Here is a 19,245-nt window from a genome sequence, read left to right as displayed (position 1 = left end):
AATATCCCCAAACAAAAGAGAAACTGATTGAAGATTCTTTTACTATAAAACACACACATTTTTGGTCAAAGTCAAACAATACACGCTTATTAATTGTTCATGTATATTTTCACTGCTTTAATTGTATTGTTTTTCTATTTATGGATTGCTCTAGCCACGAATAGTTTTTACCAGAAATATGAATGAGCTCGTTTCAGAAATATTGATTCAATCATTCAATCTTTTCAATTGTTAGTACACTATTTTACCTACACAAGTAGAGTGCGTGTTAGTTTTTACGACGTGAAGGAATCAGTTCAATCTACTTGTCAGCCATGGGACTCGTGCGCGGCGATAAATAACAATGATTATGAGTCCAAAGGTATCGAAAGGAGTCTGTTGATGATTGATCGAGTGTGAACTCGAGATTCTGGTAGAGATGCTGCACATGTAACACGCGTGCTCCCGATGTAGGCGTTAACGATGGCTCCCGAAGTTCAATTCACCAGAGAAATATTTCAAATCTGATCGTAAGCCAAAGGAACGTGTAAAATGAAAATCAAATAATGACGTATTTGTATTAACAAGTAACAAACTAACAACAAACGGGTAACAAACTAATAACAAACGGGCAACAAACTATAAATTTAAATATTTAAAACGTTCAAAGTTTGCGAAACTTCTTCAGCATTATAATGTTAAAAATCAAGAGATAGAAAAGATACAGCTCAAATAAATTATATGTGCGTAAAATATTCAAACTGTAACTTGCATATTAAGTATTAATTATTATTTTAAATATATTCAATATAAAATCACGATTTTACACAATTCATCTACAATAATCTACATATCTCGAACGGTACAATATTGGTAGAATACTTGTTCTTGAATTATATTTTACAATATATTTTTATTGTCATTTGACAGTTTGTAATTTGTATATTTAAATAAGCTGCAAATTTGCATCTTATAATGAAGAAGTGAAATTCTATCGTGACTTAAAGTAGTACGATCCAAATTATGTCACGTATTATTTCAATAGTGTCATGAACATGTTGCCAAATGTGTCACACAAAAATCATTAAATTAATAAATTAACGATGGGAGTTTGATCGCAAAGTGTGCCCACATATCCAGACAATACTGTACTTGTAATTGATTAATTTATTAAAATTATAATTAAGGATGAAACTACTTACGTGGCCGGTTGTTCACTATCGCTGTTAATGAAATCTTCCAATTGCGAGAAGTCCAGGGCCTCATTGTCTATGCCTCCGACGAAGTCGCCCCGTCCTAAGACAAATGAAAAATCATTTAAACATGTCCGCTTATCTTTCGATTAATGGATTCTAACTGATAACGAGTCGAGATATCACGATGACATAATTGTCGTCCAAACACAGACATCCGTTTTGTAATCACCTGCAATAACGGCGAAACAGAAAGTAACGGTTACCCTAATCGCTTGTTTTCTCCGTGAAATGATTCGCTCTTCTGACGTTTTTTCTGTTTTTGCTAATGTAACGTTACCGAACTCTTATGTCATTTATATGATTTGTTTAATGCATCGAGATAAAAGTTACCAAGTAATAATAAACAAACGAGTGCGGAACAGAAAGTCGATCATTCGCATATTTTTATTGCTAGTTGTTTTCCGTTTAATCGCTCTCATCAAGCTCTAATTACAGCTCTTTACAGGTTTATACAATAATAAAATATAATATGTATATGCAAAAGGAAATAATGAAAATTTAATGTGGCCTATCTTTCCGATGAATTCAGAGCTTTATACATAAGTCGTGTGTAATTACACTTTGTTCAGAAAGTAAACAAATTCAATATTCAATTTCAAATATTTTTTCTTATCTTATTGTATAACTATTACTATAACATACAACTATCAGTTTTTTATGTATAGTATAACTGAAAATATGTTTACAATTTCTAAACATCAATACTTCATGAAAATATAATAAGAGTGCAGTATGATTGGGCTATCATTTAAAAATTGATTGTTATAGCGTAAAGTCGTCAACTTATATAACCGGCTACAATAATTTGATCACCTATTGTATTATCTCGTGGAGAATAAAGGTGCGTTCAATCTCTGTACAATAAAAATGATAATTTCGTTAATAAATTAACTGATTACATTACAATTACATTACATTACAAGTACATTAAAATTACATTAATGCGATATTCCGTTAACAGATGCTTTATTATTCAAAGTCATTAATTTTTCCTAACAAAATTGCTGTTTATCATTCACTATTTCAAAGCCATAGCTTGTTCCGGTTGCGTGAGACACTCCACAACGGCGTTAACATTCACACGTAACTATATGTATGTATTCAACCGTTTTTGCATACCCGATTGCCACCTTTTCATTTGTTCAAGAGCAACTGTTGAACAATAGACAGTTTCTGTTTAATTAAGCATACTTGATATGGTTTAATGAAATTAATCATTCTAAACATATCAACAAACAGTGCCCACACGCGTCAAATTTGAATTTTAATCACGACAATAATAAATTATAATCATCATACTAAATTACTTTTGAAGCAATGGAATGATACAACAAAAAGAAATTTGGGTCGTCATAGACCCAACGATAAACCAGATGATGTGTACTAATAAAAATGCAGATAATGCAAAACTACATTCTGGGAATACATGACGATAATCGTTGCATTATTTGAAACTCGATGGATGTTTGCTTAATCATTATATCTATTCAGATGGAAAGACAAAGTGAAACCGCGAGAAATTCCAGCATAATGGTCGACGATTGGCTGCCGCGAATAGTCAAATTGTTTCAACATAATTCCTTACGTGTGCTCGTCCGACAGACCTTTACGAAGGCCTCGACGTGAGATTCATGCTTTTGCATTTATTGTTCTCACCTGCAACGTTCCGATACTCCCACGCGGATATCACTCCCACGGAATACCCGAGTTATCTGCATCCTCATTCTTGCAATGTCTCATCGCCAGTGCAAAAAAATAGATTCTCGCAATACGAAGCTTATAATATCCACCATATCCTCATTTTACTTTCAACAACTTTGATCACGATTCCAATACATACAACTTCATATATATCGATAATTTTCAAACGTTCCTTAAAACTCAACAGGTAACATGTTAATATTTAATTAATTCATTTGGTTATAACATAAATTATCTTCAATATCCCCTTTTCATTTCAGAGCATTACACAATATAAAATTGTTGACTAGAAATAATTTTTATTCGATCACAGTTATCTGCATGTGCAGTGAGTCATAATTGAATCATTAAAATTAAAGCATAGTTATGGTACAACTTGTATAACACAAATAGCTATCACAATGTATCATTATTTAGAACTAATACAGGCTAAAATGATCGATACGGATGCACTTGATCGATTCCAATGACCTTGAAATGTGTTCCCAAGGTTAATGTCTCGATTAATTATGTTTATGTACTGAAACCAAACGGAAGTTATTTATAAAAATAAGTTACTCAAAGCATTAACATACCAAAGGCATTTCAATGTCAATGGAATTAACGATGTGTGTTTTTTTATATGTATACACATAATTACCAAATGTTCCATTTCGGACTTGTATTTCGCAACTATTGAAACATAAAGATTGTAGAGTATGTAATTAGTTGAAAATTTGCCATGCCAATTGAACATGCCAAATGTAATTAACCAGTATTAAACCGTTGCCCTACGATTTATTTTACGCCTTCAATGATTAGAACTTTCTTTGTAGTTCATAATTTCCTAACAAAGGAGAAAATTTATATCTACATATTATAAGCCTACATGTTCTCCAATAACTATACATTAACGAAACCAAAATAGAATTTCATATCGGTTTAAAGGAAATTAATAAATACATATTGTATATTTACTAGACTATGTTCAGAATCTTTATCACGAGTCTGACATGATATTGTAGGGCAAGGGGTATGACATATAAGAATGTTCGAACCTCGAATGTTATTACAAATTACAGTACTAGATCAGCAAAAATCATATAATCACGATAACCACGATCTAAATCGCAAAATAACTACAGTTCGTGACATTAAATCTCAGAGCAATTTGGAATTAATTATCGACGTCCTGTTAACTCGAAAAGCTTTCTAAAAATGTGTTCAGTAAGTTCAGTTATAGCAATCCAAGCTTGACACAGTAATTACGCGGATCTATACTTTGTAGTCGCCTCGATATACGACGTAATACAAAATGACAATCCCAAAAAGTAGCTCGTTTCCTGTAACCAGGAGAAAGGGAACAGCCGCCTGCACGGTAAATGCAATTCATCAGTAGCCTAATAACTGCAGCGATGCTATGCCGGTGCACCATAATGATTCAAGCGTAAGAGAAAGTGCGGATTCATTGAATGGACAGGAGGAAATTTCACGGGCAATTGGTCCCTGTCGACGACGCAGTTCAATGAACAAAGTGTCAACGTACAAGAGACGTGCTCCCAGGAAACTGCCAGAAAATTTCGCGTGCCGGTGGGACTATTGGCAGTCGTCGTCGCCGTCCCGGTGAATGTTGCGACGCTTGTTTTCGATTTACGAGTTTCCAGTTGCGGGAAAAATGCTGTTCGATCGTGTCGAGAGAAATCTTGCTACCAGCTCGTAAAACCGCGATACCCGTCGCGGACATCGAATACTATACTTCTTCGCCATGAATTCGCTACTTCTGACCGGTCACGAACAAAGCAGTCGTCGACACTGGTTCTTGACACAATAAATCGAACCTATAATTATCAACCGTTAATTTAAGTCTCTCGGTTTGCGAAATAATAAAAAATATCTTTTTATCTTCTGAACACCTGTATCAGGTTTCATTGCAGTGTTAGTGTGATCAGTTCTCTGTCTAGATAATGTGGATTTTGTGTTTTATTTGCATGGGGAGGTTCGTCAAAATTATAGTATACATATAAACTCAAAAGAATGTTTTGTTTCTGTGTAGTCTGTGATATATGTAGTTTACTTCAGCAGAGTTTTATGCAAATTTTATGCAAACGATGGTCAATTAACGACTGACAAATTTTCCAAACAAAACGATCCTAAAACACACTCATTTCTTTATTTCATTCAACCTCTACTTTATAAATTTTGCCTCTCCCTCATTATGGTTCTTTCAGATTCTCACCGCACATATCCTCACATTCTACATATATCTAAACCACTATTCTATGAAATTTCTTAAAGGCTTAAGGGTACTTAATATGGGGGTGAGAAGCCTAGGCATCATCATTTATTTTCTCAGTTATTGTAAATCGTAATTTTTAGAAACTATTTTTTGCACATCATTCAGTAAACCAATGCTTCTAATTGCTTAAAAAAACATCAGGTCATTTGGTATAATTATAAAAAAGGTTATTCTGTTTTAAAGGGTGTACGGAGACTTATTTTACTGAGTGTACATGAAAGAAAAGCGAAAATTAGTCTACAAACTAGCTTTGTTTGGGATATTCTTTTCGGAATTTTAAGCCGGTTACTAATGGTCGAAAAAGATTATTTCAGGGGTAGTGTGTGCAAACTCTTTAAATGACCATCTCTAAAAAAATTCAGGAATAATGTTCTGTCACATAACTATTACGTATAAAAGTGTCAAGATGATCAAGCATGTTAAACATTGTTACATGTACATATACTCTTTTATGTGGTTCAGGTTCGAGTAATCGATCTTATTGACACTATTTGCAAAGGGCTCGCGATCCTGTCGGGAGAATCAGGCCAGCTGTTTTCCCGAGGCGCGCGTAAACATTCCCCCTGTGCGCGCCCGAAGAACAGAATGCGATCACGTCGCTCGACTACACTTAAACGTTTAAGACTCCACGTCAAGTGTCATAACTCGTTACTTCCGGCCGGCTATTCAAGGCGGTCGCCAAGTGTAAGGGCGCCTTTAAGACTTTGGACGAGAACATCGTACGAGGATACTCCGGGTTGCCGATGAATGGAACGTTCAACGAACAACCGGCGACCGCGTAATTTCATAACCAAACACTAGCTCGCTGCGTTCGCGAGCTTACCGAGAAGCTGCGTCCGGGAAATTTGCTTCCATGTTCACAGCGAGCACGGCTAATGTCTAATCAAAGATGCTAATAACATAGAGCAACCGATAATCGCGAGTGTCAATAAAACTTTGCGCCGCGTTCAGTGACAAGATGGTGGAACTTGAGACGGGTTTATCCGTTCATACTCCATGTAGGCTTGAAGGATAAAAGCTCCCAAAGTTAACCCTCTATGAGCCGAATTTTTCTTATGAATTTGAAAATATCCATGTAACTTGAAAACAGCAAGAAATCATATACAAACATCAATCGTTTTTCAAAAATCGGAGATTTAGTAAATAAAAAATTATTTATATCGATCGTATTATCGTTAATAACAATTGTTGAATGGTATCGGCGCCACGGTTCGATCGTTAAATACAAAAAACAAAAATTAACTAAGATTAGAAAACTGAAAATTAGCAAAATTGCTTAGTTAATTTTTGTTTTTTTGTATTTAACGATCGAACCGTGGCGCCGATATCATTCAACAATTGTTATCGGAGATTTAGTGTTTTACTTTTTGCAGTCACAATATGCGAATTATAAAATTTTGAAGAAATAAACCTTTTTCTACCATCCTTGCTGTAATTGATAGGCTTGAATTTTTTTCATTCTCAACAGAGCTTGAAAATTGAAAATCTTGATTTCTGCATCATCATCCAAAGAACTACTTTTTCGTAGATAAGCACCGACCTGAATAAGTTAGTTTTCATTTCTCATTAGAAAACCTCTCCATTCACATTCGCAAAATCATTGTATCTATCCGTCTCTTATCTTCCCGTTGAATACCTAAAGGTTCTATTTGACTTTCTTAGGTCCAACGCGCAAAGTGAGCACGTAATCTTGATAAGTAGATATAATAGGAACTTGTGAGTCATTGTACACTTACGTTCGAGGAAACGACAGAACGTTAAGGAAATCAAACGAATTTGAAAACTGCAGAACACGAAGTCTCTATCAACTGAATCGTTCGTGATGCGTACGAAATCGTGGAAATATGTATATGAATATGTGACTGCCGTTTGCAATGCCTATAAATAAGGGCAAAACAAGGCCAGGCATTGGAACAAGTTTAAAAGAGAACCTGTTTTCTGGTAGCCGTTTAACAACTTCTCCGATCCTCTTCCTGAAAGGATTTTATAGCGAGTGCGTTCAAGAATAATTGATATTATTTGTCCGATGCTCGAGCCCACTTAATCTTGCTGTTACTGTTACGTTTAATGCCGAATTGTGTCAATATCACCATTTATTGTTTGATAAAAAGAACCTGAGCTGCAGTGATAGTTTGTCACTCGTCATTTCAATCAGTTCAGCTGAATTACACAGGGAATAAGAGTGGGAACTATCATTTTGATCAACGCTGTATAACTGGTCTCTTATTTCGAGAAACAGGTTACAGGAAAAGAGCGATATAATATTTTTTCTCATTAAGATGGTCTCACAAAGTTATATGTATACATACATATGTACATGTGGACAATAAAACGACTGTAACCTACATGATGCTTCCACGAAGCCAGTTGTAAGTAACTCTTCAATAAAATTTGCCATTTTTTACAGTCGAGAAGTTTCTGATTTTGCGGCAGGATCTGCAGTTTACTTGTTAGAGTTCCCGTTTCTGCCTCGTGGGTCATTTAAGAGGGCACGGATGATTTTGAAACACCCGGTACATTGTCCCGATCGTTTGCACGCTTACAGAGACGTTTTGCAATACGCAGACGCGTATGTTCAGGCGTTTCTCTCGTTTTTTCTTGGCCGTGTCTTTAGGAAAATCCCGAGGCGATCATCGAAGGTGAAAGAAGAATTGCCACCGCCGCCGCGCCGCACCGTCACGTGAGAAAAATCGCAATGTGGCATTGTTTGCCCAAACAAGACCAACTAAAAGCGACTATTCGTTTCGCATAGCTTGATGTGCGATATATTTTAAAATTGAAAGAATAATGCTAATACACTGTAAGAATCTCGAGGAAATATGTTAAAAAATAAGTAAAGAAACTCGTAAGTTTTTAAACAGATCCATAGCTATCGTAAAATCGGTAAAAGCAAACCACCATGCGAGGAATGTAATAAAAACATTCTTGGAAAAGCTGTCGTTAAAGCCATGTCGCCATTTTGAAATGGTCAACCGAGTTGGGGGTGCATGCGTGTAGACCAATATGATAAACGCGACAGAAATCCGAGGGGCGAATTATGGCAGTGGTTGGGCCGTTGCCAACCAATCCCTCTTCGGAGTATCGACCAAACACCGCCCCTGGTTGCAGCAAGATGGACTTGAATCTGAATATGTATTATTACCACGTACAACGTGGCCGCTAAACTAGAATTTTTTCCAGGGCTCGAAAGAAACAATTATGTTTCGTCTTTAAACGAATTCTATATTTCCTATCCATTCAAGTTTCATGAAATGTTACTCTTAGGAACTCGTTCAAAACATTTTGTCATAGAACAGATATTTTCGAATCTGTATAATAATAGTTCCACGTGAACGAGTTATTTTAATACGATTATCAAAAAGCTTTTCTAAATCAAAAGAGGCAATACTGACACTGCCGATTTCGAATCGCGAAAAACGGCGGCCCACGGTTTTTCGCGAAAGTGCGAAACGGGCGAACATCCACGTTTGTCCGTAACAATTTTATTGTCTCCGGCAAAACGGTCGCGCCGGGATGAGGCATGGAGTAACTTTCTAAGATAAAAAGGATTGTCTTTTTCCACGGTGTGGCGTACCATCGACGACGAGTTTCACCGAGTTTCTGCCTTTTGCGTAATAATTACATTGTTATTAGGAACAAAGCAAAAGGAAGTCGTTAACGACTCGAGCGAGCGGCCATGATAGCACATTAAATCGGTCGACTAAACGGCGCATCGTGAAATTATAAACGATTCCTCCTCCGGTATTTTTTCGAAATCTAACTCTACCGATGGTTTGTTCAATGATTTACCACAAAATCTGTGTTTCTGAGATTAATAAAACTAGGATTGCGAATTTTTATGAGTGCGCAGCATCCTCCAGCCATGAGACACGGCGAAGACAAGATTTTTATAGGGTTTACATACATGTATACAGGATGTCCCAAAAATACTGGTTCTCTGGTACAGAAAATTATATTCTGTTTGATCTTATTATTTATACATAAATGCAGAACTGTTCGTGTACACACATTTATAAAACAATTGTTCCCTCAAAAATACTTTCTATAAATTAGTCATTAGTACACTGCGGATTTCTATGCAAAATAAAAATGGTACAGGAACTGCACAGACATTCATTGTTTCTCTTAATAATTGTAAAATGAGATGAAAATAATACAATAGTTTTCAATGCTTTAAATATGTTTACTGTTTTGCAATCGATCTACTCATTTTTGTCATAAATCAGTCTAGTCATTAGAAAGAGAAGCTGCCTTTAAAAAACTGATTCGATAGATACCTTTTTTTTGTAGGATAATTAACAAATTTCAATAGCTATTTATCTAAGAATGAAATTCCTTCGGAGTATCACGGTTTAGACGAGACGAACGAAACACAGGTAACGACGTTATCACTCTCGGCCATCAAACTACCGCCGAATCATGAGTATTAGACCTCGCTTCGTGCACACGTTATAATTAGTGTTGATGGTGTAACGTTGTTACGTGTTTACGTAAGTTCGTGCGCGAACAGTTTAAATCACGTTTGGTCCATCAAACGCGCGTAACCTTGACTTCGCGGCTTCAGATTCGATCTTTTTTGACTATCGATCTACCTCGGACCGTTCGAACGCATTATTTTACTCGGTCAAGGTTCCCACGTTGAAATATTCTATGCAAGTTATCTGCTTATGTCACGCGCGCGGACGACGTTCGCTTTCATTTATCAAGTCAAAAATTAAAACGATGAAAATATTCATCGATTACACACTCTGGAACCTTGTCGGTAGATTCTGGGTTTGATGTGTTTATGACAGTGATGAATATGTATATGTATGTATGTATATGCGAAATATAAAATTGTGAAGATTAGCAATCCATTTAATACGTATACAGTGGGCAACGAAAGTATTCGAACGCCCTTTAAAACAGAATAACTTTTTTATAATTGTACCAAATGACCTGATTTTTTATAATCAATTAGAAGCATTGGTTTATGAAATGATGTGCAAGAAAGGTTTTCCAAAGATTATATTTTACAAGTTTACATGCAAAAATAAAAAAGGCATTTTTTAAAATTGTTTTGTAGAATCTATGTTAGTTGTACACATGCTGAAAATTTCATCGAAATCGGTTGACGCAGGAAAAAAAGACACTCTTCGAAAGATGTACGATTCTGTGGATTTTAAGCAGAAACATATCAAAAGTCGTGTAAAACTGTGATTTGCACACCATTTTTAACCGCTTGTAGCTCGTGTGTATGTTAATCAATTTCGATGAAATTTTCAGCATGTGTACAACTAACATAGATCTACAAAACATATATTTTAAATGTTCACACACACACATTAAGGTCCAAAATAAAAAAGTTTTAAAAATGTAAATTATAATTTAAAAATTTTTTTTACATATCATTTCGTACACCAATGATTTCAATTGATTATAAAGAATCAGGTCGTTTGATACAATTATAGAAAAGTTATTTTGTTTTAAATGGCGTTCGAATATTTTCGTTCCCCACTGTACATATTTTCATGCTACATTCTTCACATTTATTTTCCATTAATTCGTGTATTGTTATTTTTGTAAGCTGTGTTCAATGTATTCAATGTGTAAGTGATAGTTTTCTGGTATATCCTATTATTCGATATTCCTACCAGAAAAAATTACGCAATCGAAAAAATGCTACCTACGTGATTTTCGGAATAATTGCCGCGCGATCAGGAGACAATTTCGCCTTTAGTTCCCCCATCTCGTTTATCTTTGAATTAGCGCGTCCGCATGCAGTTGCACGCGTAACCAGCGTCATCGTGCACGAGAGAATTTTGCCGAGAATTTGCACAGCAGACGAACAACATTTACTGCAAACGTAACCAACACGTGTCGGAACTCGGTGGGTTTCGCCGACACAAGATAACGCGACACGTGCGTCTAGTAATTATTTGCACGTGTTCATCTCGCTGATTAATCGAATTTCATCATTTATTATAAAAGCGCTGACTATTTCCTTGATGATAACGCATGAACAAATCGGAACGATTATTATGATTGGGTAGAAAATGATTCTGGTGATGAAATCTTAACGCGATGAAAATCCCAAACGGAATTCACTAGACAAAAACTTCTTTTTTATATCAAAATAAAATTCTGTTTTTATGTGCACACTATTTGAGCATGGAAATGTTGTATGTATACATTATGTGGGTAAATATAAATTTTCATTATTCATCTATAACATCATTAAGATCACACACAACAATGTTCCAATATTATTATAAAATAAATTCACTTATTAAAGTAAATGCAGGCTCACTTACAATTAGTTCAATGCTCGGTTTTTGAGATATGCACATTTCTTTGACTTGGTGCGAAGTAGAAACGGTCAGCATTGGGTAAACATGTTGACACACTCGTGATAGCACTACTGTACATCGTCGCTCAGAAGTATAAAAAATATTACAGTAATTTCATCTATACGATAACATCGAATACAATTTTAAGAGTAATTCTCCCGTAAGTATCGATGAGAAAATTTTTATTTACACTTTCAGTTTATCTTTGCATAAAAAAAACGCGTCTCTCGTTATGTTTCTCATTGCGACCGTACCCTGTGTGTGTGTATACATTCACTATCTCACGCAAAAATAAAACAATATAGTAGAGTTTTATCATACATAGAATCACTGGTGTATTATAAGCGTCGAAACACCTGCATTAAACTTGGTTCACCTCGAAGCACATTTTCTGATATTCTAATGCTACTAAACGCGGTCAATTCAATAATTTATTATTATTATTATTGTGAAAACCAGAATAACATACGTAAGTGTTTTATGAAAAAGGAAACGTGCGGATATTCCGATCATAAAGTCCCGTATATGCAAAATGCAGGATGCGCAAAAACTAGCCGAGCAACATTGTTGATTTATCACGGTATGTAACGAAGTCGACATTACACGAAGATATTTCTCAACGAATACTAACAAACCGTCGAATAAATTAGAAAAGGCTACCGTTTTAATTATATCTCGAGAATGCCTGCGACTTCGACGCGACTCGGTTGATCGGGTCGCAAACGATGCAAAAAGGTTCCACCGTGTGCAGCACCACGGCGACTTTCTCCGACAAAGCAAATAGAAATGCGCCGTAAATGGCGGTTCGAGCCGTGTCGCGTCTATGAAAATTGGCTCACTTTCGTTCGGCCTCGTAAAAAGCTCCGTTTCTCGATTCCCGATATTCCTCTGCGCGGCGAGCTGGCAATTATGCTAATCGTTACTGACGGCAAATGAATAATAATGACAATGGAAACGAAAACTAACAACAAGAAAGCGCGTTCGTGTGTGTCCGTCGCAAACCGCCCGGTTTCAAAGAAACGAGAACTAAAATTATTGTTCAAGCATTGCAGAAGTTAAAGACCGCAAGTTCGGAAGCGATTGTCTACGGGAAAAGGTATAGATAAAATTTTTTAAATGAAAAAATTCTTTCTGAAATATAGAATTCTGAATTTATAGCGAGGTTTATTCGAGTCAAATTGTTTGAAAATTATTAAAGACTTCTAAGGAAGTTATTATTTATGATTGGACTGCGGATTTTATGCATTTATGACAAAAATGAGTAGGTGTAATATAAAACAGTGAAGTCATTCGAAGAATTGAAAAATGTTGTTATATTATTTGCAGCCGGTTAAATGTATTAAAAAAGAAAATAATGTTCTATTTCACTTCAGTTTGTTGTCTATTCATGATAAAGTCAATTTCAAACATACTTCAAATTATTTAAGTGAAACTCCTTCGTGGAACATATAATAATAATAATTCTAAATTTGCGAAATATTATAAATCGTTTGGAAAATTATAGACTACACGTTTGGAAATTAAAATCATAACATTTCTTTAATGGAACTTGATTTTTAAGCATTCGAACAATGTAACGTTTACGAATTTATTCATGAACACGAAGCATGAATGCAGTACGGTTATGGCTGCGCATTTACTTGATTATTATTAATCTAAAGACAAACATTTTGTAATACATTTTCTAGCTACATTTTTGGTAAGATTTGTATATTTAAGATCATTTAGAAGGTTTCTTTTTATTAAATAGTTATTTATGTGCAGCTTGTGTAAATTATATTTTTTTCCTCGCCCGTTCTATTTTACATTGATTAATATTGACAGGGTTTGGAAGAGTACGGTAACGGTAGTGAAAATTAGTAGTCAGAGGAACAATGTCACCGTCCTTCGAGTGACGGAAGAGTCAGTACACATTAACATCGTTTCGAGGAGACAAGACTTCATGTTTTCTAACGGGGATGCTACTCCTAGAAGTTCTTGAATTGATAAACGCAAATAAATCTTCTGTCTGATGACTTCATTCACGATAAATCTGCATATAAGATCAACAAAGACGAAGACGGGTTTTGCGGTCTCTCGATAGAATCCGTTTACGAGATGCAATTGTGAAATATGAATTTTTAATAGAGTTTTTGATAGAATAGAATAGAATAGAATTTCTGAACAGAGTGGGCCACGCAGAGACAGGAATTTCAACTATTCTATTAAAATTTCAATGATCACCTGTCATCGATAATGTCCGCACGAGTGTAAAACTCTACCGGTGTAATTGTCCACGAAATCGCTTCTCAACCAGCTGACCCGTGAGACTCGATCGCGTATGATAGCCGGACCGGAAGGGCGTTTAAACAGAGGAAGTTAATAGGACCGAATCGTCGATTTCACCCCTTAATTGTCGGTAGGGGTGAGCGCAGCTGCCGAAGTCGCAGTTACCCGCCTAAACGATCGGGGTGCGCGAGCTTCGATGCAACTTATTTTTTTGTTTTCACGGTAATTAGATGGTCACGGTGGGACGATCGGACCACCGACAGGTGTTACACCCCCTACACGCAATCCGAACGATATCGAGCGATAAATGTTCGCGACACGTTCCCACCGACACTCCAGACGGAAACCGGTGTTGAAAGAGTGTCACGTAATGATTAATTACTACACTGCGGATTTTGTACATTTATGATCAAATTAAAACAATAAACAGATGAAAACAAATTTTAGAACATCAATAGTTAGACTCTTGTTTGTTGTATTTTCGTCTTGTATAAATATGTTTTATTAGTTCTCTTAATATTTATGCAAAAATCGAAAAATCTTTGTATTACTTTCATTGCCGTAATTAATAACAATTTTGACTAGCTGTGACGCTTTCATTGTGCTTTAAATGGTATTTAATTTTTATTGACTGATAAGTGGGTTTTATGGATGCCTGTATGCAAATGCACGTTTAATGCAGCACTGTAACTAAATAAGTGTTCTGTTATCCGAGTACAAGTGATTAGAAATTAGAAAAGTTAGTCTGAAGTTCTAAATAGATGTAATGTCATTTCGATAAATAAGTTCTTTCTGAACATTGTTAATAGTTCATTCCAGACTTTTTAATTCCACGTTTCTTATAGTAGTATGACAACAATGGTGTGTACACTATGCAAAAAGAAAACGCGCGGCGACGACGCGTTACAGTTCATTTTCTAAAAACAAATTACCTACTTCCCGGAAGCATTCCGTAGCCACGGCTCGCGGATCTACCGTTTTCTGTTGATGGCCATTTCGATAACAATAAAAACAGTCCCATTAATAATCGGAGAGAGTGGCGGAGACCAATTTCTCCATTGTTTCGTCCGCACATAATAATCTAATTTGCCAGAAGCACCTCCGAACCGTGGTAAACGCGAACGCAGGATCCGTTCTAATTCTAATGGCGACAGCAATTTCGAAATAACTTATCTTAAACAATGAACGCACACACCATAATCTCAAAGCAATTTCTTATCTAATCAGACATCTAAAATTGATTTCAATTATTTCGGATTTTCTTCGCTCGCGAAAATCGCCATAACGTCCCCGAAATGGCGGCGATCGTTCCGGAGGAGCGCAACGCACGTGTCATCCGACTTAATGGAAATATCGACGAGCGCTGTTCATGCAATTGCATAACATTACACGTGGAAACAATGCGATGTCACAGCGAAACCATAATTCTACGGTAAGCCGTAATAGACGCGCAAACTTCCTATCATTGTTCGTCTATTGAAGACGCAGGAGAATGCGAACGTACGCTCGCACTTATTGCGAGAACATGATCTTGAGGTCAGGCCGATTTGAACAAGTTGAGACAAGGATTACAAAGGAATAAAGCTACAGAAGTCCACCAAAATTTCGAAAAACAAAATCGCGAACCAAAGTTTTGTTTATTATCAAACCAATAAGATTTACGTAGAGACATAGACAACTTGTTAACCGCGATTTGCTAATAACTTCTAAATTACGGAATCCAATGGTATTCCATAATCCAAGATATCCTAAAATGTCTCAACATCAGTTGATATTTAACAACCGGTCTTAGAAGTGTTCCAGTTACGGATCGAAAATGTTTTTTCCAAATTTTATGTACTGGATCCGGTTTTCCAGGATCCGGTCTCCACGCGCTCGTTACCGAATCGATTCGGTACAACTTTACCTGCAACAGCCAATAATCGCCTCGTGGTAGCCTGATTAATCCCGGAGTCCTCGTGGTGCTCGCTCGGATGAGTCCGTCCATTTTGAACAGGCTCAGCGATTTGGTGTTGCAAAGTCCATGGGAATTCCATGATGGCGATGAACTCGATCACTCTCGAGGGCAACGTGTTAATGTTGATCACGGGCACACCGAATCACTACATAATTAAACAACTTCCAGGTGTAGGATCCTCGTCGCGTGTAACTCGGTCCGCGTCGGCCGCTCCATTTTTCGATGGGAAAACTCATGCGACTGTTATTAACCAATCGAGTTCCTCGCGAGCCAGCCCTCCGAGACGTTCTGATGCATCGCGTGTCGCGAATCGTATCACTGTTATTTTTATAACTTCTCGCTCGGCAAAATATCGAACCGTTTTTCACTTCTTGCGACTTCGCTGGGGGATCGAACGTCACTGTTCACTCGTGGAAGAAGTTTATGGCCGTGTCCGAGACTGGGTGAAGAGTTTCGGGACCGTTCCGTGAAATTGTGGGATCGATTGTATTTTTGTTCAAGTCGGAAGGGCGAGACACAGGTGAGAATTGGTCCGATGAAAGAAGAATGTTCATGGCTCTTGTTTTCCCGTGGCGAAACGAAATGGCATTATCGTAGCCCTCCGCGTATCGACGAGGGTCGCTCGTGCCCACCACCATGTTCCGATCATGGTGGGGGTTTTACCTGTGGTGCCTCGAGGGCGGTGCTTACCCAGCTTACCTGGGGACTCGAACACGCGGGGGTAGAGGCCGTGCAAACCCTTCGATCGCGGAGTCGCTTCTTGTATCAAACTGCCCCAGAATCTTTCGATTTTTGCACAGGTTGGTCGAAATGAGGTGTGCCCTATTAACACGTTGGGACTTGTGCATTAAAGTAACTAATGTCATAAATGTCTTAATCCTCATCCGTCCCTACTGTTATTCTGCTATTTTTACAATTGATATGAAAATTTGTGACCTTTATTTTTTTAACCTGAAATTGTATATGTATTTAGTATCGTTAATAGTTGTATTAATCTGACCCACATAATTTTCACATTTCTTCAAGATCTTTGATGGCTACCACATTATTTTGTAGTTGTTACACGACAACTATGCATTCATTTTGTATGATTAACATATCCATCAACAATAAAAATGAGTTAAAATCAGTGGAATCCATTTAATGAAAGAAAAATTGAGATGCCAAGATGTACGATATTGATTACTGTTTTAAACCTCTTGCATTTGACAGATCGTTAGCAAATTAATTTTCAATTCTGCACAAATAATTCGGCCGCCCAGATACTCATGACATGATAGTCAAGGTGTTAAGGCGTCATGCGTCCACCATAGTTGTTGTTGAAACAGGTTCTACCCCTGCGTCAGAGGGCGGCGCTTGCGCAGATCTTGAAACAGAGAAGGGCTTCGTGCTGTACCTTCAATAAATTTATCAATGTCACCAGTTTCTACTTTGTACATTTATTTCGACCCTCGGCACACCAATTATTTAGTCTTCTTTTAATTCGAGTCGGTTTTCATAATTAAAGGATTACTAGACTGCGGATTTTATGCGTTCATGAGAAAAATGAGTTGGTGAAACTCAAAACAGTAAAAAGAGTAGAAGAATATAAGAATGTGGTCACGTTCTATTTTCAAATAATTATAATTATTAAAAACAAGGATTTATAAACATAAAGGTTTGCAGTTAGTAACATCTTTTTCGACCGTTTACTACAAAAATGGCATTCGACATTTTCTAGAAAATTGTTAGAATCGACGAAACTTAAAATTTGTTAAAATTCATTTCATTAATCGATGTTTAAAGTTTAAAGGCGTCATGCGCGAAAGCGAATTTTCTTTATGCGTCGCGCCCGAAGTAAAATTAAATAGTATTTCGATTGTAATGTATTCTCGAGGTATTCTGAATCGTTGCAGGCTCTTACTCGCGTTTCGTTATCGGAGAACAAGCTTCCCTGATAGGGCCGAATATCGAAACAGGCTGAGCGACATCGATTACCAATTACGGCCGCTAATGGTTAACGTTTAGAGCTATCCGCATTGCACGAACGGTAACAACTAGCCGACACGAAATCCGCAAATAAATTGAGGGGCAGTCTAATTCGTTTTATTAATTTAAAAATCCGCGGTGGATTTAACCATGAAAGCGTGCTATCCTTCGTGGTCACTCGTTGTGTCAGTGAATCGACTGAAGGACAGTATAGTTAACTCTGTATCACATACGGTAAATAAACGGACATTCCATGACGTTATGTATAGTATAAAGTTATAGTTATTTAGTTTACAAAATGTATTTTAAAAATTCAATGATTCAATTCAATTATACATATTTAATATTCGTCTTAGAATGGTAAATAAGAACTTAGTGAGATAGTACAATTTCAGTCCCCAAATAGTTATATTATTAATAGTTGCACATTAAATAATTATTAGCATAAATAGCGGGATTAATTTTATTTTAATCTCTTTCAAGAGAGAGACTGTGAACAATGTGAAAGGAGTGAATTGTTCTCCAACAAATTTTAATTTTGTTTTCACCTAGAATAATTTTAGTTTTAAAAGACTAAACGCTTATGTATATGCCAGTGTCCCCGAAAAAGGTTAAATTTTACATAACGAAGAAACTAGTTGCCATACGATACTAAATAAAAGAATCAATCATACAGAACATACAGTCACGGACAAAAGTATTGCCGCCGCTGGCTTTGAATTATGTTATTATAGCTGCTTGTAAATGAAAAGAATAAAATTATACTCGGTCAGTTTCTTTGAAAATTATAACGATTAGTAGCTTTTAAATGTTAAGCATAATGCATGTAAAAGTATAATATATATATATATAAAAGTCGTAAAGAAATTAACCGATTATTAGTTTATTTTTGTAAACTCACAAACGTACGACAAACAGAGAGAGAGAGAGAGAGAGAGTCGCTGAGAATAACTATTGTCGAAGGAGAAGTGAAGAAATGTTTTGTCAGAGATCGTTAAAAGTTGGGGATTTTTTTAGAATTTTTTAGGCAATTTCATGGTTCCGAGACCATTGTTCATCTGTGGTTTCCTGTTACTGCAACATGAGACGGAGAAAGAAGTGACGATTTAAACGAACGTTGTCACTTTTTCGGGCCATTCGGACTGTGCTAATGACATTCCGCTAAAAATGACATAAATCGCGGAGAAAAATAAGACAACAGAATTTCACGTTACTGGCGTTTCAGAAACGCAGGAATACAGATGTATAATTCTGTATGAAACAAGTTAATACTAAGTTGAATACATGAAAACTCTAAAATGAAACAGATAAGTGTATTCTTTATTATGCAATTAGGCTAATCTAAAGAATCAGGGATTCAATAAAAATGTACTTTTTAAAAAAATTTTAATAAATTGAAAATAATAAAATTTCTGATATTTTAACTGTTTTGTATTTCATCCCCTAAATTCTGTTATCAATGCATCAATAAAATATTTTAAAAAACATTATAAACGAGTAATCATATAATCA

General features: G+C 36.2%; 1 protein-coding gene across 5 annotated transcripts in view; it reads right to left on the bottom strand.

Annotated features, from left to right (window-relative positions):
* Nucleotides 1–19,245, bottom strand: part of LOC143207821 (myelin regulatory factor homolog 1) — an 88,460-nt gene that overhangs the window by 26,759 nt on the left and 42,456 nt on the right. The window contains exons 1-2 of one of the 5 annotated variants that reach the window (XM_076421627.1): nucleotides 15,715–18,617; nucleotides 1,182–1,275 (exon numbers count right to left, since the gene is read on the bottom strand). In XM_076421627.1, the coding sequence (XP_076277742.1) occupies nucleotides 1,182–1,275; nucleotides 15,715–15,844 (224 nt within the window). In that variant the 5' untranslated portion in view covers nucleotides 15,845–18,617. Of the gene's footprint in view, nucleotides 1–1,181; nucleotides 1,276–15,714; nucleotides 18,618–19,245 lie in introns of those variants that run through there. The other 4 variants (XM_076421626.1, XM_076421629.1, XM_076421628.1 and 1 more) reach the window with 4 other exon arrangements.

Source organism: Lasioglossum baleicum, chromosome 4 (genome assembly GCF_051020765.1).
Source record: "Lasioglossum baleicum chromosome 4, iyLasBale1, whole genome shotgun sequence".
Lineage (NCBI taxonomy): Eukaryota > Metazoa > Arthropoda > Insecta > Hymenoptera > Halictidae > Lasioglossum > Lasioglossum baleicum.
The sequence above is the reverse complement of the archived record's forward strand: the minus strand, read 5'-3'. Positions and strand labels throughout refer to the sequence as shown.